This window comes from Lissotriton vulgaris, chromosome 3_1 (genome assembly GCF_964263255.1).
Source record: "Lissotriton vulgaris chromosome 3_1, aLisVul1.2, whole genome shotgun sequence".
In the NCBI taxonomy this organism is placed as follows: domain Eukaryota; kingdom Metazoa; phylum Chordata; class Amphibia; order Caudata; family Salamandridae; genus Lissotriton; species Lissotriton vulgaris.
In genome coordinates, this window is record NC_141689.1 from 627,561,760 (window position 1) to 627,586,697 (window position 24,938).

Sequence of the window (24,938 nt, forward strand, 5' to 3'; positions counted from 1 at the left end):
GATGATTCTTTTAACTTTTGTATCTTGTTTTTAATGTAATGGGTTTGAGTAACCAAGCAATAAATTCATTCATATAGGAACAAAGCATCCAGTCAAAATTGCCCAGAAGGGGGGCAGGTGCAGTACCTGATGGCCTCTACCATTGAAGAACCAGCCAGTGGCACCAAAGCAAATCCATCTACATCTCTTGCAGCAGAGCTGGGCAGTGGCCTCAGTTAGGTGCATGCCATCAGATACTTGGCCTGGAGCTAATGAATGCTGGCTAGGGTCTTGTGCAGGCCTGCACAGGACCCAGTCACAGGGTGACAATGGACTTGCAGTGGCATTACCTCACATACTTGTGTGGCCCTGGCGTTTTGCTAATCCCACAGACATTTGAGAAATGGCAGTGAACTCACTCGAGACCCTATAGGTAACCTCACACCACTTCTTGTCTACAGAATGCCTGAATTTGCACTGGAGGGCTTACACTTTGTGGGGGCCTTATCTCATTTTGTGCAGGTCACCATAGGTTGCAGTTGTCTGGTGTTGCCAAATTGCAGTTGGTACTTCTGGAAGGTTAACAAGTGCTGCTATCAAGGCGAAAGACCGAGGAGGATCAATCTCGCACCAGAGCAAGTAGGATACATTTGTTAAGCCGGCCTAAACTATGGACAAACAAGAGTGCGAGGGCAGCCACGCCTGGTGTAAGGAGTTTGGCAACACAGTGTCTTCCACAGAAGTTATTCTTCAGGCCATGAAAGATACCCTCATATTGCTGGCAGGCAAGATCGATTAAGTGGGCGTAGTAGTGACACTGATCTACCAACACCGTGAGAATGCGGTGCACAGAGTTAGAGAAGTAGAGGACTCCAATCAGATTAAGAGGACATGGTAAGCAATATTCCTTCAGGGAAGAGATATAGATGACAAGGTGTGCACTTGACGAAATGTACATACCAGTGGTATTCAAAAGGACTCCCACCAAAAATAAATTTTGGAATATTAGCTCAAAACGTTGATGTCATTGCAGAAGCTGTCCCATTGCTTCAGTGGTTAGCGTAAAAGTTGTGCCCTGGCAGCGCAGCGTCTTCCTGGGACCTCTTTTGGCTCAGCTTTCACAACAATGTACTTTTGGATCATACATTTCTGTATTACACTAAAATGGTTTAATACTAGCGGAGATCTTTTAAGAAGATTACAAACAAATTAAGTGAAATGAAGCTGGAAAACTTACATGTACTCCCTGCTAAGCATAAACGGATATTCAATGCTCTTCAATTGTCTAAATATATGTGAAATATTGTGTGACGGAGTACTGATAGTGACTGTGACATTATTAGGTCCTTTGTGGGAGATAGTTAAGGAGGAAGGTGGTAGTCCAGGTGGGGTATGCAGGGACTTGCTCACAAAGGGTTGATTTTAACTGTTCTATCATATGCATAGCTAGCACAGTAAGAGAGATCGACGATGTCATGGAGTATCAACATTCAATGGGGTACAAAATGCAGGTTAGCTGGGCACCAAACACTCAACTGGACAATCACTGCAGTTATGCTAGGTCACCAGAAAATGAACAGGACACAGCTGGAAGAAAGGCCGGGGTATTAAAGATTCAGTGGGGTAGTAGGGACTCCAAGCACTCAGTGGGTCAGTTTGTCTGCATACCTTTGAACTAAACACTCAAACAGATCATATTTTGCAGGGGGTAAAAGGGAAGCAAACACTCAGTGAGAGATCGGTTTCAGGTCTATAAGCCACAGTGGTGCTAGGACCATCCTGATTTGAATTAAGGCATAACACAATTGAAGAGGGGACACAGTACCAATCTCTGGCATATATGGTCATCTAGGGTGGCAGTTAAGCCCAGGATTGTGGATTTATGGACAGGGGTTTACCCAAAGCAATCAGCAGCCCGATACTTAAAGTATGAAGTTGGAGCCTTAATATGAGAAAATTTCAGTCCATATAACGTAAGAAGGGGGAAAGAGTCCACAAGACATCCAGTCCAAAGTAGCCCCCTGCAGTTATATTTTGTGGAACATTCTTAGGAACAATGGTCTGACTTAAAGACCCAAAGGCCAGACTGCATTTTGTGCCAGATCACTAAGTTAGAATGTCTACCTTTGCCCTAGATACCATCTCTCCTTATGTTTATCCGAACCTGTGAAAGAATCAAATCATCCAGACAATGATCTTGACAAATACCTACGGCAACATAAGTCTGGGGCATGTTCCCTGTTATCCATATTTCAAGGTCAAACAGTGAATGTTTAATGCAAGCAATTTAGTCTGAATGATGTACTTTTGCCATACTGATTTATACCAGTTTGTCTTGAACTATTATACTGGTTCAAATCGGTTACGTATGGAATTAAGTGGAAACTCCCTCATGTAGAATAAATCATTGGCCAACACTATGAAAACTCCGTGAAGTGGCAAATGAGTTAGAGATGTCTTCGCCCTAGATTATCACAAAAGGTCCTGCCAGAGACTACCAGATTGCTGCACCGACGCAGCATTAATTTCCATGCTGAGAGTGGATACCAAGCCAATTCCAAGAGTAGCTGAGTCCAGTTGATATGTTTTTTCTTTTCAAGAAAGCATTCTCTCCCAAGCAAAGTGTGATAATCACAGCTTCCTTGCTGTGAATAGGTATACAGTGCCCTGAATCTAAAGAAACTCTAAATGCGAGTTAGCTACTCCATGCTCTCATAGTGTAGCACATAGAAGTATTTAGGATGTTAGGTTGTAAATGACATTCTAACCATGTTAAAAAATGTAGTATTCTCAATGTTAGTGACATGCATTAGTGCTGTATTAATTTTCTGCGGTGTGGTTATTACTCATGTGCTAAGCAACAAGAAGAAAATCGTTGAATTAAACACTTTCAAATATAAAGTATCTTTTTTAGTGCAGTACTCGTATGTGATATTCCGAAGAAATAAATTGGGTTTAAATTACCAGTTTCCCTGACTCCTTTTTAAGGGACACTTAGTAGCCTAGAAAGCAAGTACGCCACATCCACAATTATGTTCAGAGGGGTTGTGTGGGACTACAACAACTTGGTCTTTCAAGCAGAAGCGTTGTAGTGATGAAGAAAAACGTTACTTACCTGTAACTACAGATATCCAGTATTGGTATCCTTCATAGATTCACATGCCTGAATCATTCCCCGTCGCAGAGGCAGAAGTTCCACAGTAAATAAAAAAGCAGTGCCAAAGGTAAATAATAGTAGTAGGCCCCAAACAAAAGGCCTGAGGCCTAGCTCTTAGTAACCTATCTACATCATTATGCTAAAAGAACCAACAATTGGTCGCAACCAATCAGCAACCATGAGCACCCTCTAGAACACTCTCAACAGAGCCAGTTCTCCTCAGATTTTCGTTAGCACAAATGGAAAATAAGTATTCCAGACATAGAAGACTGACTCTCCGGGGAGGAGGGTGGGTGCATGTGAATCTATGAAAGATACCAATACTGGATAACTGTAGTTACAGGTAAGTAACTTGTTTTCTTATCAAGTATTGGGGTATTTTTCATAGATTTACATGCCTGAATCAGAGTAGCAAGCAGTATACCAAGGATTCAATCCATGACCATCGCATAGACAAGGCATTCCCCCTTGATACCTGTTGAGGATACATGCTGGCGTAATATTGGCATTTTTTGTTGTGCTTCGTTGCGAACAAATGTCGGCTTGCCCCAACTTTGGAACACTGTTCCCTTGAGTGTGCTCTAGCTCCCACTTGTGACAGTCTGATAGGGACCTGCTGAGCGTATCCGCCAGGGTATTGTGGAGCCCTATCACATGCTCCGCTTTGAAGGTTATGTTGTGGAGTGTAACCCATTCCCACAATTCTTGAGCCTGTCTTGACAAAGTTGCTGACCTTGTCCCTCCCTGCTTGTTCACGTAAAACATGCTGGTGGTATTGTCAGTTCGAACCAGGACCGATAAACACGCAATCCTTGGAAGGAAAGCTTGCAGAGATAGAAAAATCTCTCCTAATCGCTGGCTGTTGCCTGTACTTTTGAGACCACTTGCCTTGTATCTGCAAATCCTGGAGATGACCTCCCCATCCTTCCATGGAGGCATCTGTTGTCAGAACAAAATCTGCTAGATTGGCTATCTGTGACCACCAATGTAGGGCGTTTACCATGCATGGTGTGACCTTGATGGTATCGTTGAGGGAACCCACGGCTTGTTGCCACTGAAGGTGCAGTTCTTCCTGTAGTGGCCTCATTCTGTGTCGTGCCAGATGAGATTTATGGCCGAAGAGCACATCCCCAGGAGTGAAGTGAACATGCGAACAGAAACTGACGTTCTTCTTGAAATCAGAATTGCTAGCTTCTGGAGACCAAGTTGTCGTTCGTGAGATAAGAATGCCTTGCACTGGACCATGTCCAGAAGAGCTCCAAAATACGGAAGGACTTGCATCGGACGTAACTGGGATTTGCTTTTGTTCACAGTTAGTCCCAGAGTGTTGAAGAGGTGAAGAGACGTTGCAGTGGCAGTCCGGACTGCTTGCTCCGAAGGACCTTTGATTAACCAATTGTCCAAATACGCGAATAATTTGATTCCCCGGGATCTTAATGCTGCTGCTACAGGAGCTAGGCACTTGGTGAAGATCCTTTGAGCTGACTTTAGTCCAAACTGGAGCACATTGAACTGATAATGGTCGCCAGCCACAGTGAAGCGGAGATATTTGCGATGTTTGGGATGGATTGGGATGTGGAATTAAGCGTCTTCCATGTCCAGAGAAGCCATAAAATCTCCCTCGTTTAGACAACCTAGAATTTCTGAAAGGGTGACCATGCGAAATCCTTGTTTTTTGAGGAATCTGTTCAGGTTGCGAAGGTCTAGGATCGGTCGCCATTCCCCTGATTTCTTTTTAATAAAAAAAAACGAGAATAGAAACCTGTCCGTTTCTGATGTGCTGGGACCTTCTCTATGCAAAAACCACAGTTGATGGACAGAATGCAGAACAATGTCATACATTCACCCCAGTACAGAGATCTGGGCCTAAATCCTTCTCTATAGCATTCTTCAGGAGCATTGTAAAAGCTTCTTTGAACAATAAGTGAAGACAAGGGGGAGGAGGTCCCCTGGGGGGGGAGTGGTAAGTGGCTTGGTGACAAATTCTAGGGTATGCCCATTTTTCACTAGGTCTAAAACCCATTGATCTGAGGTAATTACTCCCCACTTTTCCACAAATATTGAAATGTTCACGCCCACGAGAAGGGGAAGAGGTGTGATTGGCGCCCTGCGGTGATCACTGTTTTCTGTTAGTGTCTCCCCCTTGATTTTGGGACAGTTTCCGACCTCCCTGGCGAGAGCAACCAGCCGTATTGGATTGGCGGTATGAACATTGGTAATTCTGTCTATATTGGGGCTGGTATTGTCGATTCTGCTGGGTTTGGTATCTTCCTCTAGAGCAGAGTTCTTCAAACTTTTTAATGCCAAGGCCCCCTTGTAAAACCTTTTTAGGGGTAAGGACCCCCTTCCAAAAAAGTTTCTAGAAACTGGTACTCCTCATCATCATCTTTTGACCACAATACATCCGCCTGTTAGACCTCATCAATTCCATCCATCATTCATCCACCCACACTTTCACACATCCATCCATCCTTTCATCCTTCCATCCATCCATCCATTCTTCATCCATCCACCCTTTCATCTTTCCATCCATACATCCATCCTTTACCCATCCACCCTTCCATCCATCCACCCATCATTCATCCACCCACCTTTTCACACATCCATCCATGCATCATTCATCCAAGCAACCTTTTATCCATCCATCCATCCTTCATCTGTCCACCCTTTCATCCTTCCATCCATCCACACTTGCATCCATCCATCCATCCTTCATCCGTCCACCCTTTCATCCTTACATCCATACATCTATCCTTCATCCATCTATCTTTCACCCATCCACCCTTTCATCCTTACATCCATATATCCTTCCATCCATCCATCCATTCTTCATCCATCCACCCTTTCATCTTTCCATCCATACATCCATCCTTTACCCATCCACCCTTCCATCCATCCACCCATCATTCATCCACCCACCTTTTCACACATCCATCCATGCATCATTCATCCAAGCAACCTTTTATCCATCCATCCATCCTTCATCTGTCCACCCTTTCATCCTTCCATCCATCCACACTTTCATCCATCCATCCATCCTTCATCCGTCCACCCTTTCATCCTTACATCCATACATCTATCCTTCATCCATCTATCTTTCACCCATCCACCCTTTCATCCTTACATCCATATATCCATCATTCATCCATCCACCCTTTCATCCTTCCATCCATACATCCATCCTTTACCCATCCACCCTTCCATCTATCCACCCATCATTCATCCATCCACCTTTTCACACATCCATCATTCATCCATGCAACCTTTTTTCCATCCATACATCCATCCACCCTTCCATCCATCCATCCATCCTTCATCAGTCCACCCTTTCATCCCTCCATCCATCCACCCTTTCATCCACCCATCCACCCTTTCATCCACCCTTTCATCCATCTATTTATCCTTCATCCGTCCACCCTTTCATCCTTACATCCATACATCTATCCTTCATCCATCTATCCTTCACCCATCCACCCTTTCATCCTTCCATCCATACATCCATCCTTCATCCATCCATTCACCCATCATTCATCCATCCATCGTTTCACACATCCATCCATCATTCATCCATGCAACCTTTTATCCATCGATACATCCTTCATCCATCTACCCTTTCATCCAGCCATCCACCCTTTCATCCATCCATTCATCATTCATCCACCCACCTTTTCACACATCCATCCTTCGTCCTTACATCCATCCATCCACCCATGATTCATCCACACACCTTTTCTGTGCCTCTCTCATTGGGGGGGGAGTTGTATCTCTCTGCGTCTTCCTTCTTTTCCGATCATGGGAGGGCATCTCTGTGCCTCCCTGCTGGGGGCGGGGGACGTGTCACGGGACCCACCGCTCCAGACACGCAATATCCATTGACCTCAAAGGGCTACACTACAGCCTGCTCCCTCAGCCCCCCCTTTCCACTTCTACTCCTCCCCCAGCTCGAAATGGCTTCAGGGACACACACACACACACACACAGCCACACCCAGTACTTGACAGGTCTTTAAAAGACCTTTTACTTGTTAATGAGGCTTTGATGTTTTCACACCTCGGTGTGAATTAGGCCTCCGCCGTGAGCACCCTCAATTAGCCCAAGCCAGGAACTGCACTCTGACAGAATCTGCGACCCCCTTGCAAGGACTTCACGACCCCCCTGGGGGTCGCGCCCCACAGATTGAAGACCTCTGCTCTAGAGGAAAACCCACGCCCCCTAGCACCTCTGAATGTTTCACGTTTGTACTGCAACGAACCCAAGGATCTTGCCGTGTCCGTATCGGTTTTTATTGCCTGGAGGGCTTCATCGATGTGTTTGCCGAACAACGATTCGCCATCGTAGGCCATGTCCAATATTTTTTTCTGGACTTTCGGTCTGAAAGTGGTGGCTTTAAGCCAACCCTGGCGTCTGAGTACTGCCGCCCCAGCTAGTTGTCTGAAATTTGTATTAACAATGTCCAATGCGCAATCTATTGTTTCAGATGCCGCACGCTCAACCTCTAATAAGATCGCCCGTGCTTCCTACCTTCTGTCCTCAGGAATAAGGTCAATCAGCCCAGCCATATCTGACCACATTTGGCGGTCATAACGCCCTATGATTGCTAGCGAGTTAGCTGCCCTGATGGAAGCAGCTGCCATAGTTAAAAATGTCTTTCCAATCAAATCAAGAGGACGACCCTCCTTGTTCAGCGGTGTAGTAATGGGTGTTGCCGGGTTCTTAGATCTTTGTTGGGCAGCCTGGGAGATGACAGAATCTGGCCACGGGTGTCCAATGAGACAGGATGGACTATTGGCTGGAGCACGATATTTCTTATCTATCAGTGGAAGCACTGCAGGCACGGATGCAGGAGTTTATGATCTTGATACCTTCGTTCCATATATAATCAATTATAGGGACGGCCCTGGTCATTTTTCTGGATTCCTCTTTAAAATCCTGAAGGAAACATTCTGTTTGTTCCACAGTGAATGGAAGCTGAAAGCTAGCAGCAGCCCGCTGCATGAGATTGTGAAAGCCCTCTATGTCCTCTGGTGGCGAATCAGATGGCAGAGGAGTCAGTGGTGAAGGCATAGGGATAATGTACGAATCCCATGGATCAACATGAGGGTTCTCTGGCAATTCATGTGTTCTGACCCTGATGAGGCTGTGGGGGTTGTTCTTGAGGAGGTTCTGTAGTTGGAGGCATTGGGACCGGAGCCTCAGGTGGAGGTAAAGGATCCGGAACCGATAGAGGTGGTGGAATAACCTGCTGCAGGGGAAACCGCTGTCTATAATCTGCGAGCATGGCTTGCAAGTCTTGAATAAGATTTGAAGGCAGATGGCTGGTCTCAGACTGGCGAGGTTGCCTATGGTTACTGTATGATGCGGGACGACAATGTCCTCTTGATAATATTGCTCGTTGTAATACTCATCTTCCTCATCATCATCTCGACATTTGAAATGCAGCTCAGAAGGATGATGAGCTATCCCAAATGGTCCTTCTTCGTCCTCGTCGTCATAGTCATCATCCTCCTCTTGCGCATATGTTTCCAGGAGATGCGACGGAGTAAGAGGTGAAATATTGGAACACTCATGTCTCTGAAAATTTTAAGTAGAAAGCTTCTAGATGGAACAGGGGTTGAACAAGTTGGAAGCACAAACAAAGCCTTAGTTGAAACAGGTAAAACCACTGTTGATGGTATGGTCGTCGACGGGCTCTCTGTCGACGGACTTGTCGTCGACGGGCTCTTTGCTATTGTCGTCGCTGGATAGTCGGCGGCGGGTTCATCGTCAACGGGCTCGACGTCGATGGGTTCATCATCGACGGGACAATCGTCGACGGGCTTGATGTCGACGGACTTGGGATCTTCGTCGACGGGGCAGTCGACGGTGTAGTAGATACCTGCGTCTTCGTCGACGATACATCTCTGGTCAATGGTGGAGGCTTCGTCGACGGTACCTTCGTCGATGTGTGCTTCTTCGCAGATGAGGCTTTCGTCGATGATTCTTTGACGACGGTCTTTTTCGACAATATAGTAATCCTTGTCGACAGTATAGGAAATGTGATAGACGTAGTTGAGATAGTCTCCGTCGACGAAGGAGCAGAAGAAGTGACAGAAATCGTCGATAAAGGAGGGAAAGCCAGAGCTTTTGAAAGGCTTTTCCTCACTGTTTTAGTAGATGGTTTCCTAGAGTCCTTGAGAGCTGAAGTCTGTGGAGACTGTGTAGGCCCAGAGGCGGTTAAGGGAGACCTCTGAGAAGGGCCAGAAGAAGAGTGGGAGGATTTGGGGTGTTTTCGCCCCTCACTTGAAGAACTGTCCTGTGATCTAGCTCTCTTGCTGGAAGTTGAGGCTCTATCATCATCTTCAGCCAAAGAAGATTAAAGCCACAACAGGAGTCTTGCCTCCCTATCCCGGAGAGTTTTAGGAGGGAAGGTACGGCAAATTTTGCAATCTTTTTCCTCATGTTTAGGATAGAGGCAGTAGATGCGGTACTTATGTTGGTCATCAACATGGACTCTCTTCTTGTCGCAGGTTCTGCAGAGCTTGAAAAAGGCTTTCTTGTCAGACATTATGAAGAAAAAACTGAGTGTCACTCAGGGAGACTACCTTCCACGCGACGTGCGGTAACAATCTGAGGAGAACTGGCTCTGCTGAGAGTGTTCTAGAGGGTGCTGATATCTGATTGGTTGGGACCAATTTTTGGTTCTTTTAGCATAATGATGTAGATAGGCTACTAAGAGCTAGGCCTCAGGCCTTTTCTTTGGGGCCTACTACTATTATTTACCTTTGGCACTGCGTTTTTATTTACTGTGGAACTCCCGCCTCGGCGACTGGGAATGATTCCGGTATGTGAATGTATGAAAGATACCCCAATACTGGACAACCAAGTTTAGGTACTCATGGGTGGGAAAGTCAAACCATGACAAACTAAGCCAGAGCCTTAGCTTATGCAACCGGCCCAGGATTTCCCTAAAAGTTATAAGGATTAAAAAGTGGCTTTCTATGAAAAATGTTTAGAAAGGACTTATGTAGGTTTGAAAGAAGGCATCACTGATTTTGCTACAACACATGGAGCTACCACTAAAGGAACGGATGCACAACTCCTTTTTAATGCCCTTCAAGAAGTTTTTATTCACACAAAACGTTGAGAGAAAGGAAGCCATGTCTTTCTGTAAGCAGAAACTACTCTGAGATTTACCTAAACGTAAGTGTACTGCAAGCCCTATATCAGGGGTCTCCAAACCGGTCCTGGAGGGCCGGATCCATGCCAGATTTTTTAAATTACTACATGTATCTCAATGGGGATATCCCAAAAATCTGACATGGATCTGGCCCTCCAGGACCGGTTTGGAGACCCCTGCCCTATATAATGCCTTTTTATAATAGGAGAAACGGGGGACCTTCTGTAGTAGGCACTAAAGGCGAACCCGCTTTCATTAGATGTACGAAGCTTTGGAGGAACACTCTTGTGAGAAGTTTATGTTCACACTGGAGGCATTCAGGAGCCAGGATAAAAGCCACAAGGACTTTAGGAGGGGTTTGTGAATCTAACCACAGTATATGGAGAGATCTGGTCTGATTAGCAGCTTCCCAGGTAGTCTAATAACGCATGAAGACCAAAGGGAAAGTATCATTTGTGTAGGCCACTCTGGCTCTATCAGTACCATCCTGGACATGGGGTGCATATGTTTAATTAAAATGTTAGGATCAGTGGTGTGAGAGGAAAGAAACCACTTTCAGCAGCTAATGCTGATCATGATCACCGTTAGCCTGGGGCAGAGCTTCAGACGACTCAACACACAGTGTAAGACAAGCAAATCTTATTAGCAAATATAGTGAAGAACCAGGTTATTCAAGAGTCTTTCGAAATAGAAGATGGCTGTTCATAGAACAAAAGGGCAAAGGGAGAGAATTATAGGCTTTAGCTGAAAGTACAGAGAAAGCACAATCTCCTAATCGTGCTCTGATGATGAAAAAACACTAAGCGAATAAATTATAGTAATTTGAGTACTCAACTAGGAGTGTGTTTTACAAAGCTAGAGACTCAACAATCACATGACAAAAAGAGAGGCTTATACAGAGAGCGGTTTTAGCTAAGGGAGCCCATGTAGTGAGTGAACATGAAATGCCACATGAGACAGACTTCGGATGAGTCCCACTGCATCATTCTGGGTATTGTTAAGACACTGAAGTAGGTGTTTAGGAAGTGAGGATATCAAAGAGTTACAGCTGCAAGTCATGATACCACAGTAATCTGAACTAAAGTTTTACAATGGTAAGGAGGCAAGAACTATTCTGGCAAAGAGAAAGAAGCAGGCGGAAAGTACTTCACAGAACTTTTTAAGGACGGTGAACCATTTTCGAGTTTACCACTTTGCAAGTACTGATTGGCAGAAACAGGTGGGGGTGCTAGCGCAAAAGGTCATCAGTCAGGCGACTAGTGGCTTTCGATGCTCTCAAAAACGAGCACAGCAGGTTACTGAAAGGGCACTGCTCTTCGCCATACGTCTGTGGTACCCCCATCGCAAGTTATTGCCATTTGATGTTGTTTGGGGCAGGAAACTATTTATTGAGAGACCCAAGCGTGAAGTAAGTTGTGCAGAACCTAATCATCTGGAACCCAATAATGGCTTGATGAAGGATGTCTATCTCAAAGTTCTCCATTCTTGGTAAGAGGCTAAACGGATTAGGAGGCTTTGCGCTATAAGCTAGCACCAAATGTTTTTTTGTTTTTTCGGAACATGGTTCTCAACCTCATCCCACAGGCTTGTTCAGATAGTACACTGTTTTGCTGGCTGGCTGAATCAGGATGATGCCTGTCCTGATCAACTGTAAGGACAAATTCAATGCGGAGTTCCCATACACTAAGGTGGTACAAAATCTCTATCAATCAGAGCTGTCCTATGTGAATTCAAAACGTGTCTACCTTAAGTGTTTATAAAGTTGTTCATGATGAAACTGGGCCCTCTTCACGAGGTTCTTCATGTGACACCAAAACAGAAATGACCACAAGCTGCAGTTTTCTGAGAACTAACTGCACAAGCCATCCAATACACTACTGCAAAGGTCTCCTGATTAGACAGAGTATTCTGACAAATGAATATGCATGCTGCCAAGGAACCAGCAGCAAGGAAATCTAGCTAGCTAAAGGAAGGTGTGTGGTCTGAAAAACTGACATTTTAGTTGGTTTAAAACAATCTCTCTCCTCCAAAAGTGGACTTTTGAGTGTCCAGAATAGCTTCTATGTATTTGATGGTTTGCAAAGGAACCAAGGTAGACTTAGGACAGTTGAACTGGAGCCCCAGATCTTGCAAGTGAATGGCTGTTTGAAAATCTTTCTCCGTCTTTGAAAAGAAGATTCCATTAGTAGACAACTGTTAAGGAATGGTTAGATTAATACCCCCTTAGGTCAAAGTCTGCCAGAGAGTGCAGCTGTCTGGTAGCAAAGGACCTATTGGGGACATGCTAACAGCTGACCTGGAAAGCAACTACAACCTCAGCTTTTCATTGGCTAATTTTTTGTCATACTTATGTTCTTGCTTTCTATTCAATAGTTCTAGTAGCTTTTACATCTAGTCTTTGCCCAGCCAATTGAGCATAGCCCGTTTAACATCTCTCTGATTGGCTCCATACTTACACTTCCACAAGTGTCTGCTTTTTGCGAACTTTCCTTTTTCTAAAAGCACTCAATGGGAGTGCATGTGTTTCCCCCTTTCTCCTAGAACATTTCTTTTCAGAACATTATAAAAATTTCATTTACCACAACTTTGTCCTTCGGACCGCTCTTACATACAGCTTCATCCTTTGAAGGGCTCTCCCATTCGCTTTAACTCCATATTATTTTCTGTTAGTTCGGTTCCACCTATGGGCAATGTTCTTCATCTCAGTTAGTTTTCCTCGCCGCGTCCCCCATATTGCTTTTCCCCATGGCACCCCCATATTGCTTGTAATTAGCTTTCCCCCACTTGAATTCTTTCCTCCGCCCACTCGAGTTACTCTTTTCTTTTTGTTGTTTTCCAATCTAACCCGGAGCAGTAAACAAAAAGAAATAAACGGTTCTTGTTATTTTGTAGTAGTATACATGCTTGGTGCGTGCAGTATAAAATGACACTACCAGACACTTTTCCCCCTTATTAATTGGCCATGCAGCATAGCATCCGGGATGCTGTGAAGAGTAGCTAAAACTATGCCCCGATGCAAGACCTACTGGCTATTATATGTGCTGCCTGAACAGGTATGATTTTGAAAGCGGCGCGTAATGAAGACTTCAGACGAAATGTTAGAAAATTGTTTTGACAATGGCCCTTGTATGCATGGAATCATAGGTACCTGCAGTGTTTCTTAGTGACTAGAAAGGAAAAGTACTGCAAATCAATTATGAATAGTCTCTTTGATGGAGTGAGGTGGGGAGACATCTAATAAAGAACCAAAATCTAATTTTGGTACGAGAGCCACTTGTTTTGCAGTGTTTAGATGAAGGCTGGATTGGATCTTCTGCTTTGCACCTTTTGTTTTTAACAGTACCAATAATAAACACATTTGCCTTTTTGGTCGGAAGAGACTAGCCCCATTGTTTGCCTTTATAGGAAGATATGGACTTCTTGTGCATGAAATTGGTAAAAATTAATACATTTGGGTGTAATAGTAGGAGGAGTTGGCTTTAACCTCTAAACATAACAGTCATGCACACCACTGAGCAAGCATTTATATATGGACATCTTGTGGCAATCTGATTTGCTTTGAAGTGCTTGCTGGAACCAAACAGAAATCAGGAGAGTCGGAAGAAAAGCGTTATTGCTTACTGATTATTATTAAATATTTTTACTAATCTAGGACATCATGCAGTGTGATCAGCGTGACTATTTCCTCTTTTCCAGTTCAGCAGTCAAAATGGTTCAGATGGATAAAGCATTTTCAGCCATTACATCTGTGTTATCAATCAGAACCATTAGCTACCCTGATTTATACTGTAATACTATAATCACATACTTTATCAACTAGATGCTTAAATAGGCCCGGAGGTCTGTACCGTGTAGGTGGAACGGAATAGGATCTGCCTTGATGAGAGTGTGACTTCAGGCCACCCTCTACCCCCAGAGGACCCATGATGCATAATTGCTGAATAATTTATATTATAAAACAATTACACCTAAAGGGTGGTAACTGTATATACTTTTTCATTTTTCTTTGCATGCAAATAGTATGTGCCTAGTGTGAACGGACAGGAGTGGCATCAGGGAACTATTTTTCTCACGGTCCTGAAGAAGAGCCAATTAGGGGCACAGCTCGAAATATGTTGACCATTTAGGAGAATAGATTCATTAGCAATCTCGTATCCTAAAATAGAAAACCCTATCTTTTTTAACCATACAGACTATTGGATGTAATAAATTAAGGAATACCTACTAGCCAGGTATTTTTAGACACGCACCATCAACCCTCAACTCTCCTTTCCTTCCTAAAACAATCACTTTTTCATCGCATTTTACCAAAAGAAAGTGCTCCAGAGTAAATTGTAGGTCGCTGCACGCCTTGTTCCACAATGAAACGGAATGGACCAGATGATGAAGCATGCCACCAAGGGGTAATCCCTGGTGGGTGATGGTTTCATAAGAAAAACTTTTGTTTTTCTTCCATGGAGAGTAGTTTGTACAAAACTAATCTGTTTTTTCTTTTTTTAATATATAACATAATAAATATGAGTCTGACAACGTATGACCACCTTATGGACTGGTATGCTGCTGCATAATATTGCTTTCACACCACAGTGGATTATGTTGGAGTCTCTACTCATCCTGCTCTCAAACTTGTTACGGTGTCTATTTTATAATGCTATTTTTGAAACAGCTGAAAACAATTATCAACAAGTAGAAAAAGTGTGGACATAAAAATATTAAGAGGTAAAAGTAATCTTTACAAATGTAAAAAAATAATTTTTTACATTTCAACATCGTTAGACAAAAGATATCCAAATAAAACATCATACTACTACCTTTAAGAGCAGTGGTCTTCTCTTTTTCTTCCGGACCAACTGGCTCTGGTTGTGCCATATTTACCCAACGCGTCAAAACAATAGCAGTGAAAAAGGAGATGGACATCAATCTTCCCAGGATTGCCTACAGCCAAAAACCCAAGTAGTTTAGTATAATACAATATTTTCATTTTTTAATTTAGTTTTACAGTATTTCAGTACAAGTAATTTTAGTGAAGAACGAAAAAATTTCCTAGCTACTGTAACGGAAAGTTTCAATTCTATTAAGAATACGGAGACGAGGATTAGGCTGTTCTTTCTTCTTTATTTAGCACCAGCAGCCATTTTAAACATTTATTCAAACATTACAAAACTACATTTCCCATGAAACATTGGGAAAGAATCAGAAGAAATAATCAATCCAATTAGGGGGGAGCATATCCTTGAAAAATGCGCCTCTTTCTTCCTGCAAACACAGCCCAGAAGATCTAACTTTATTCCTGCTTGGAAGAATCTGCCCCTGAAAGAAAGTTACACTTATGTAATTACTTTGTTACTTTGTTTGTAATTACTTTGTTACGGAAGGGACAACAAAAATTGTAGATTGTCAATTTTAAACCAGCATTAGAACAGATCAAGCTGAAATAGTTAAGTCTACCTGTAACATATGAGCATGTTTGAATACTCAGTGATCAATTAATTATTTCAAAAGGTGGGAGTAATATGAACATATCACAGCAGGTGGGCTAATCCTTGCCTCCATGTACTTAATATAATCAAAACTTTCCATTACAATAGCTAGGAAAATTTTCATTCTATGTCTGGACCCGGAGGCGTGGATTAGGCTGGTTCAAAGCTTTTCGACCACTAAACATGCCAGGTTTGGTACCAGTTTGAAGTAAAGTCTCTTAAAGGTAGAATCCAAGGACCAAGCTGCTGCTTTAAATGTTATGTAAACCCCTTCCATGCGGCCGCGATCCCCTGGTGTGCTGTAAACAACACAAACAGGGGCGGGCCGTGACGAACCCCAGCCGTCATCAGCACACGAGCACCGTAGTACATGACGGCTGGGGTTCGTCATCAGCATGGAAGGGGTTAATTAATTTACTCCTATATAGTGCATGCACACCGCCAGGTCTCGTAGCGCTTTTTGAAAGAAGAGAAAACACAGTCAAAAAAGAAAAAGGAGTAGTCTCCAGTTACTGAAAGGACTTTAAACCATATCTAATGCTTCCCTAAAGAGGAAAGTTTTTAGTTGTTTCCAGAAGGGGAGAAGTCTAGGTTCATTCCGGAGATTAACAGGTAGCTGATTCCACAGTTGTGGCAGCAGGACCGAAAACGCTCTCCCTCCTTTGCATATGGTGTTAAAACGTGGGCAGATCAGCCAGGCGGCTTCTGCTGAGCGCAGCACGCGCCCTGGCACACATTTGAGTAGGCGTTCTTTTATGTACTCTGGGCCGTGTCCTTGTAGAGCTTTGTGGGTGATGCACAACCCCATAAACTTCGCTCTTTGCTTAATGGGCAGCCAGTGCAGTTTGCTCAGCAAGGGAGTGACATGAGTTCTTCTGGGCAGCCTAAAGATGAGCCTGGCCAAAGAAAAGGCTTTGGAAGCCATAGCACCCTAAGCAGAATTAGCTCCAAACTTGGAGTTATCAATGCCAGAGGACCGACCTGGCAATAGTAGGGGAGGAAACCGCTCTGTGCGGTTTCGTAATGGCAATAAGCAATTGCTGTTCACCTTGAGGACAAATGTCCACCGTCATAGATTCATGGGCTTTAATCACCCATACCACACACAATTTTGGAAAATATGAAACACATTTTTTTAATTGCCCTTCATTCTCCTGGAAATAAAAAAGTTATTCCTTCGGGAGTAAAAACTCTACCTGCTAAATCCAGTGCTGGCACATCCAAGACTCTGTGCCAGGACAACAGAAACAATAATGTAGCCACCTTTGCTGACATCTGCTTTCTTGATAAATATTTGTTTCAGGGCCATGACTTATAAAGGCGCAAGACCTTGCTAACATCCCATAATGTTGAATACCTGAGTTCAGGAGGAAAGGATAGCTTAATGCCTATTAGGAGTTTGCAAACTAAAAGGTGTTCACCTACAGGCCGTACCTCTACTGGTGAATGACCTGCAGAAATGGATGATCTAAAGGTATTGATGGACCTGACCCTTCGAGGCCAAGGAGGCAAGAAAATTCAGGATGTGGAACATCTGACCCCACGGGATCCACTTTCCTTTGAAGTCACCAACCAAACCATCGGGACCAGGCAGAGCGGTAAAGTTTTATAGGATTTGGCGAGTAAGAAGGCAGCTTCCCGTGAAATCCATGAGACAAAGGGAGCCCATTAGGACAAGGTGATGAGGATTCCCGTGAGGAACCCGGAGGAGATCCAGAAATAGGTATAGAGGGATTGGAAAATCCCAAGAAAGTTCCATCAGAATTGGAAACCAAACTTGAGATCTCTAAATAGGTGTGATAAATACCTGATCCAACTGCTTTCTCCAAATCTGCTTCGATAGCCTCATTATCATGGAGAAACGAGGGAACGCATACCCAGTATTCTTGCTCCAATCTTGGTGGAAGGCCTTGGCTGCCACTGCTTAATGTTCCGGGAACCAGCTGCAATATCAGTTCAGTTGACGATACAGTCGGCAGGCAGGCGAACAGGACCACGATCGGAACTGACAAAAACACAGGGGATAAAAATCTGCTTGACAGAGGATTGCGCTTTTATCCAAGGGAGTTAAAAGTATTGATGAATTCCCCCAATTTGCGGTTAAAGGGATCCCCAAAGAGATTCCCCTGCGCAACGGGGTCACCTTGCAACACAATAACTCTCCCAGCTTCGGATCAATCTTGATTAACAGGGATGTACGACTGCGCCTCTTTGCAGAGAGCGCGCAGTTGGCGTTCCCTAGGAAAATGATTGATCTCGGTGCCCAATTAGATGCTTCTGGCGAAAACAGGGTCCCTGACCTTTTGGGGTCTTCTGCCATTTCCAGGATATTGGAGCCAGGACTAGCCACATCCAATAACTTATTCTGTTAAGATCCCTAGGAGCAGTCTATCCCCTTTTAAGGATCCTTCACACATTTACCTAAAAAGGTAGCAATTTTTTCTGTAGTTAGAGAGACCTTACCTTCCGGAGAAGGGTGCAGATACTCCACCCGGAGAAAGCTGTGTACCCTTTTTATCAAGCGGCTTCCTTAAACAGGATGATACATTGGACGCCACCTATGGCGCTGAGGACCCTTCCGCAGATTGCGGTTACAGGGACTCATCAGGAACCAACACATCAGAATCAGGGGCCTGGGAAGGAATCTAGGGTCAACATTTTCCCCAAAGTTGCCAGACCGGCTCCAGTGCCAGTCTCGTATGCCCTACCCATCCGAGTTATAAGGGGAATCGTCTTCATTCAAGTGATCAGGAGAAGGGGGAGGTCCTTCTGAGGTACCTAGGCTCTGAGGGCCAGCGTGAGGGTGTTGTTGTGATTCCAAGATCAATCAATCAATCAATCAACCAGATCAATCCTGGGGTCGTCTGCACGTTGCATTTGTGTTTGACAATGGTGCCAAGGGCTGCCCTGGAGGTAGGGGGTCTGGAACCCTGTTGAGTCTTCCCTTGCTACTCCAAGGGTGCCACAACTTGAGAGATAGCTTTGAAAATGGTTACATCCATAACCAGACAAAAGTAATCATCTATTGGGAGGTAAGCAACCTCCTCTTTCTCCATGTACTCCTCAGAGTCAAACATCTTGTCAAGGAGATTGGGAACAATCCTGTGACAGAGGATAATAAGGGCTGGGCATTGCCAGTGGTCGACTGAGAAGGCCTGTCGGACAATACTACCTCCGCATGCACCGGATTAGTAAACTTTAGCCGCTAGCAACATGTCCCAACACTCAAGCCTTACCCTCACAGTGTTCAGTCTCAAAGCGGGTGCTCTGGAGAGCCTAAAACAGTATGCAGTGATCACATGTGGCTGAAGAGAAAGTAAAAAAGCCTACACAGCCCCCATATGCCAAGCACCTAGTAGCGTTTCACCACATTTTAAAAGAAGCAGTTGAAAATGACACGACAGGCGATAAAGCAAGCTGAGTGCGAAATTAAGGGTGCGCGGGCCCTCTATCAGTCGGCTGACTGCACCACGCAAACAGTGTAAAAGACAGAGGAGTGGCCACGTAGGAGGGAGAAAGTTCAGTCGGGCGCTGTGCGAAATTAACAGTGTCAAAAATAAACGATTAGTGAATACCCCACAATAAGCAACACAATTTGCAATATACTTGCATATTTATCAACGTTTAACAATGTCAGAAAAGCAAAAACACAATGGAGCGAATAAAGGCACTTTGCGGAGTCTGCTGGAACAGCGAAGAAAGAAGGGGATAGAGCATTTGCAGGAGGTTCTTCAAGAATATGATGACCCTCCCGACTGGATGGACTATTTCTTCTGTTTCTTTCCCAATGTTGCATGGGAAATGTAGTTTTATAATGTTCAAATAAATGTTTATAATGGCCTGGGTCCTGACATAGATATAAAAGTTTGACACACGTTACTAGTATATGTATAATTTCCATCACGCAAAACCTGAACATATTTTTTGATACTAGCCAAACATTAGCAGAGATTTTCTTCCATTTAATAATCTGCATATCACATGTGTGTCTATGACTAGATGCGAGAAACACCCAGGCAAGATGTTCTCAATACTGCAGACCAAGCCAAATGTGTTGCTTAATTAAAGTGTGGCACTGACTTCTTTTCTAAGGCTAGGCACAATTAGGCTGGCAGGAATCCTTAATACAGAGTATTTAGTGATAAAGTTAACGGTCCCCATACTGCACAGACCAAGAGCAAAAGCTCTGGATCAAGAACCAACGTGTTTTCAAATGATGATCTGCTGTTGTTAGGCCCAGCTTCACCATATTTTTAGAAGCATCAGATTTTTGCTTTTGGAACCTTGGGACAAGGGCAATCTAATAGTTGTATCACTGGATAGTTGTGACAAATGTCCTTGTTGTAGATTTGTATTCAATAAACGTCAACCTGTAGTCAATGTACAACTTTCTGAAAAACATCTAGAATAGTAGGTTTGAAAGGACGGTCCAGTGTGGTGCTCGGCAATACCAGCATTAATGTGAATTTCGACACAGGTTTAACGTTGAAATCTAAAATGTTATCACTTTTCTTGAATCACCACAAGACATGGTAGTTTTCCTGAACACAGAGTTTAAGTGAAGGCGAGGAAGCTAGGAAGCATATTGCTGTATGAAAATGTATAAACTGAAGTTCAGTGGTCCAGATCCTAGAAATGGAAACAGTTTCCATGAATATTTGCCAATCATGTGTTAGTATTTGGGCAGACCTGTGAATTCCTACTGCCCGCAGCAAAGGGCATATTATTTGGGGGATCAAGGATATCAAGTTTTATTGTTTATTTTTTTATTTGGACAAGTAGGCCTAATCTCTGCAACACTTTGGCTCCCGTTTTACAGTACAACATTATGGATCTATTAAAGAGCATTGTCTGCAGTTAAGATAATATTTTCACCCAGATGTTTGTGCTGTTCAAAGTTATATTTATGGTTCATTAATGGAAAGTCTTTATTAATCAGGTGAGAGCTCTAAGAAAATGCTAGGAGCTCTGATTGCACTACAGTGTGGGGTCCAGCATAAAAATGTGCAAACACATTTGCAGAATTTAAGATTTTGAGTCTACGTATAATGCTCCTAGAATGCTCTCTGCAAGGAGAAGAAAAACAGTTAATAAACTGTGCAATTTTAGGTGCCATTTATTGACCCATCGTTTAGTAAGAAGATGCTAGTATTTGTAAATAATAGAAAATTAGAGTAAAAAGAGTTTCAACAAGATTATGAGAAGCAAGAAATAAAACAAACGTTGGCAAAGACATTAGGTCTGGAGCGGATTACCATCCTTCTGGTTTTGTCAATGTGTGATTTGTTTTGGCATCGTTTTTAGGTCTCGCCTAGACAAAAGCAAAAGCGAAGCTTTTGCTGTCTAGGGCGAGACAACTTATGTAATCACTTTTGGGGGAATGTGGACAGCAGACTGTCACGATCTTCTCCTGCCAGAGATTGTACCTCGTGAGCGCGCACGTCGCCGTGCCTCATATTCCCATGCAAAGAAAGCCTCACTCACGCATGCGCACATACACACACTGCATACACACACGCACCCCCCCTTAAACAGACACACGCGCACACAGACAGACAGACGCACGCACAGACACACTCAAACAGACACACGCGCGTACACCCCACCCCCACTCACCCCTCCTCTCCCTCAACACACTCACCTGTTCTGGCGGTGCTCGGCGGCGGTTCTGCCTCTCGGGCGGCGGTAGCGCTTTACGGGGCTCTCTCACCACATGAGAGCCCCGCCTTCCCCATGCGCCCGGCCGCTCTTCACCCGGTCCCCCATCTCGGGACCGGGACTCAATCAGGAGCCTTCGTGGCTCCTCGGGTAGTCGTTTCTCTCTCTCGCCGCGATGGGGCGGGACTTCCGGTTGGGGCCGCGATGGGATTGGCCGGCTGCCCAACCGCTTCCGGGTCGTCGCAGGCAGCGCGGCGGAACGGCGGGGACTTCAACAAACTCCTGGGCTGCGGTGGTGAATTAAAGGCACACGAGGGGTGGGCTCCCTCCCTAATTTAAATATGCCGGGTCAGGCCTCGGCGCAGCGCCGTACCACCCATGCCAGTCCTGTAGGGTGCTGGCAGAGCTGTGTGTGGCAAAGGCGGGCCCCGTTCCACGAGTCTGGTGTCCGGGCCACAGGCAGGGTGCTTCCTGCCTGCCAACATCAACAGTGCTTCCGAGTGTGTGTGTGTTTTGGACCCGCCCGGAGCCGAGGAATTCACAAGTTTCACCTCCACAAGTTCAGGCCCGCAGCGGCAGACTGGGAGGTGTGCCGGGAGGAGGCTGGCGAGGGATCCGACGGTGCCTGGCCTCTCTGCTGGAACCCGCCCTTGACCCCTGGGGATAGCGCCTCTCGGCCCTCCGCGCGATGCTTGGGCCCTGGGGTGCTCCGGGCCACGGGTCTCTTCACTGCAGGGTTTCAATGCAGCCTTTGCCGGGCCTGTTAGTTTGTTCCCCTTTAACCCATGTCACATTGAGCCCCCTCACCCAGGGCCTCCCCAACGCATGAGGAAGTTTGAGTATAAACTAAGCGCCTCCTGAGCACATGTCCCGGACACGCTTTGGTCTTTTTTTTCCCTTCAATTTATTTACAGTTTTTCTCGGTTGCCTCTTTTTTTGTGTTATGGGCGGTCCCTGCGGCCAGCTGCGCTGGATTCTGTTTTAATATTTGCATTAACTCCTACAAAATCATTTGACCGTACCTTTCTCTGCCCTCTTCGTGTTTAAATGACGTTGATTTTAGAGCCTTAATAAGGCTTCTTGGCGCTCTGTTCCATAGTGACTGCCCTTCCGAATACTGGGGCTCAGTTGTACAGTATTAACTGGGTTGTCTTATGGCTTTCAGCAGCGGGTGCATTAACCCACTTACACCTCCTTTGCACATTTCGGCAAGCTAATATCGTGCAAAGAGGGTAGCCCCATTACTGAGGCTCTGAATTATTGTATTTTTGGGTAGTCGTGGGGCAGTAAGGTAATAAAATACCACGCACCATTTTCTCTATGTATCCTCAAATAAAAACAATGTGTCTGCCTTTTTTTTCTGTTTTGGTTGTTTTTCGCGTTCTACAGAAAGCAGCTCAAAAACATTTACCATGATAGTCAAACACAAATGACCCAACAAAAAAACATTGGACATAAAGAACTCTTAACATTCACAGTTTTTAATTGTTCATTTTACTGCTCAACACTGTGGTTTGATGCATGTTTTGACCACAAGCTCCAACAAATCGGCATAAGCACTGATCCCTTACCAATATTGACCGACCTATAGTTAAAAATAGCCACTTGTGGTAACTTGGCATAATGGGTTTTATCGACAGGTGGCACCGTTCCTTAACCTCCTTGCGCATTTCATAGGCAGGCTATCTTATACTGTGTGCAGTACACAGTGCTTTCTGTCTCAATCCGGGACCTTGTAGCACTATAAACACCCGTCACTATTCCCTAGCAGCGCAACGACCAGGATTCACTTCCGGCAGAAGCCTTTTTAGTCCAGTGGTCGTAGTGCACCCCGTCCTAATGCAGTCCAGGAAAACTGACCATCTGCCTCGGTTTAGTTTGTCAAGTTGTCAGTGCGGCTACACTGGACCCCTAATGCCCCTGGGTACTGGTGCCACTGCCCCTGCTGCACTATTGATTTCTACCCCCTGTGGGACCAGCGATCCGTCACCCGCCCAGTGCAAGGCTGGACACTACCTGGGTCCTCGGTGCCCACCTAAAATTGCAGTGCCCCGCCCTCTCCACACTGCAGCGAGTGCCTTGAGCCCTCTCTGTGTCCTGAAGGCGCCCTCTAGCCCATTAGTGAGCGGCAGCGCTCCACGCCTTCACTCGGTGCCGGCTAGAGCTGCTGTCCGTCTCACCTCAGAGTAGAAATGAGGTCTGTCTTCATTTCCAGCTTGCTCTGGATACGAGACGACATATCCGGCACGCGGGCTCATGGGCGCCTCCAAGCGACAGCCAGGGTTAAGGTGCAGCCCGCGGGGTCACCGCAGGGCCTGGGCCCACTTCCTGCTGACCCGAAATAACCTCCTGTGCCGAGGAAGCACAAGCCTGGACGACGGCCATGCTGCTGTTTGACCGGGCGTGTCGGCTCGGTGAGGCCGCGGGCGCTCGCCAGGCAGTGTAAGCGAGCTCTGCGGTGCCCGCACCCTTCTCTTCCACGGGGGCACTGCTGAGGGTGCCAACTGGGGTTACCCTTCACTGTCATGCGTCTTGCCGGTTTAGTTTGTTTATTGTGCTATCTTTATAGTGCCGATCTGCTACTGGTGTAGTGTCTAAGCGCTAGAGACGGTCTTCATTTGAAGTACTATTATGAGATCTGAAAGTGCGACTTTTGGCGTGGCATGAGTGTATTGTGTGCACGTGTTAGTGACATGCATAGTATTTGACGGCATTGTATACATTGGTTTTGGCGCAGCATGAGTGTATTGTGTTTATGTTGGTGGTATTGTGTGCACATGTGTTAGTGGCATGCCTTGTTTAGAATACATTTACTTTACTACCAATTCTTAGTTTGTTCTCCTCCTCACACACCCCCACACACTCACACACACACACACACACTTACTCTCCTATCACACATATAACACACTCCTTTCACTTATACATACAGCACACACACACACCTAACACTTACACACAAACGCACACTCACAGTCCACACACACACACACACACGCATACACTCCTATCATTTAGACATACAGCATTCACACAAAATAACCCACCGATTATGTTTTGGCAAACTGAAGGCAGTGCATTAAGCTGCAAGTGTGGCTTGGAAAAAAGATGGCTGCTTGTCGTTTGGAGGTACTAGGCCTTGTGGGCGAAAACCTTTAGTAACACCAATACAGACTTTGCTAAAAATTTAATGCAACCCATTGTCATATACAATGCCAATAACTCAAACTTTAATGCTGCGAGACCTATTGCATTGCAAATGCTTGTTTTACAACCTTTATTGTTGTGGGAGCTGCTGGGCTCTCAGCAATTATTATATACATATTCACAAAAGTGCACCTACGGTAAATGTCCTTGCTTAGTGCAGATTTGAGTCTTTCAAGTAGTCACAAGCATTTACAGAAGTAGGCCTGGAAACGACAGTCCTAGAAACGTTTGTGAACTACATGTAAGTGTGAGCAAATATGCATGCGTCGATTTGCTCATGCAAAATATGGCGAGAGTTTGC

At 44.9% G+C, this 24,938-nt stretch overlaps 1 protein-coding gene across 2 annotated transcripts in view; it reads right to left on the reverse strand.

Annotated features, from left to right (window-relative positions):
- Positions 1 to 24,938, reverse strand: part of ARB2A (ARB2 cotranscriptional regulator A) — a 1,549,567-nt gene that overhangs the window by 1,428,971 nt on the left and 95,658 nt on the right. For both annotated transcript variants that reach the window (XM_086960917.1, XM_086960918.1), the window contains exon 3: positions 15,104 to 15,227. In XM_086960917.1, the coding sequence (XP_086817043.1) occupies positions 15,104 to 15,209 (106 nt within the window). In that variant the 5' untranslated portion in view covers positions 15,210 to 15,227. The remainder of the gene's footprint in view (positions 1 to 15,103; positions 15,228 to 24,938) is intronic.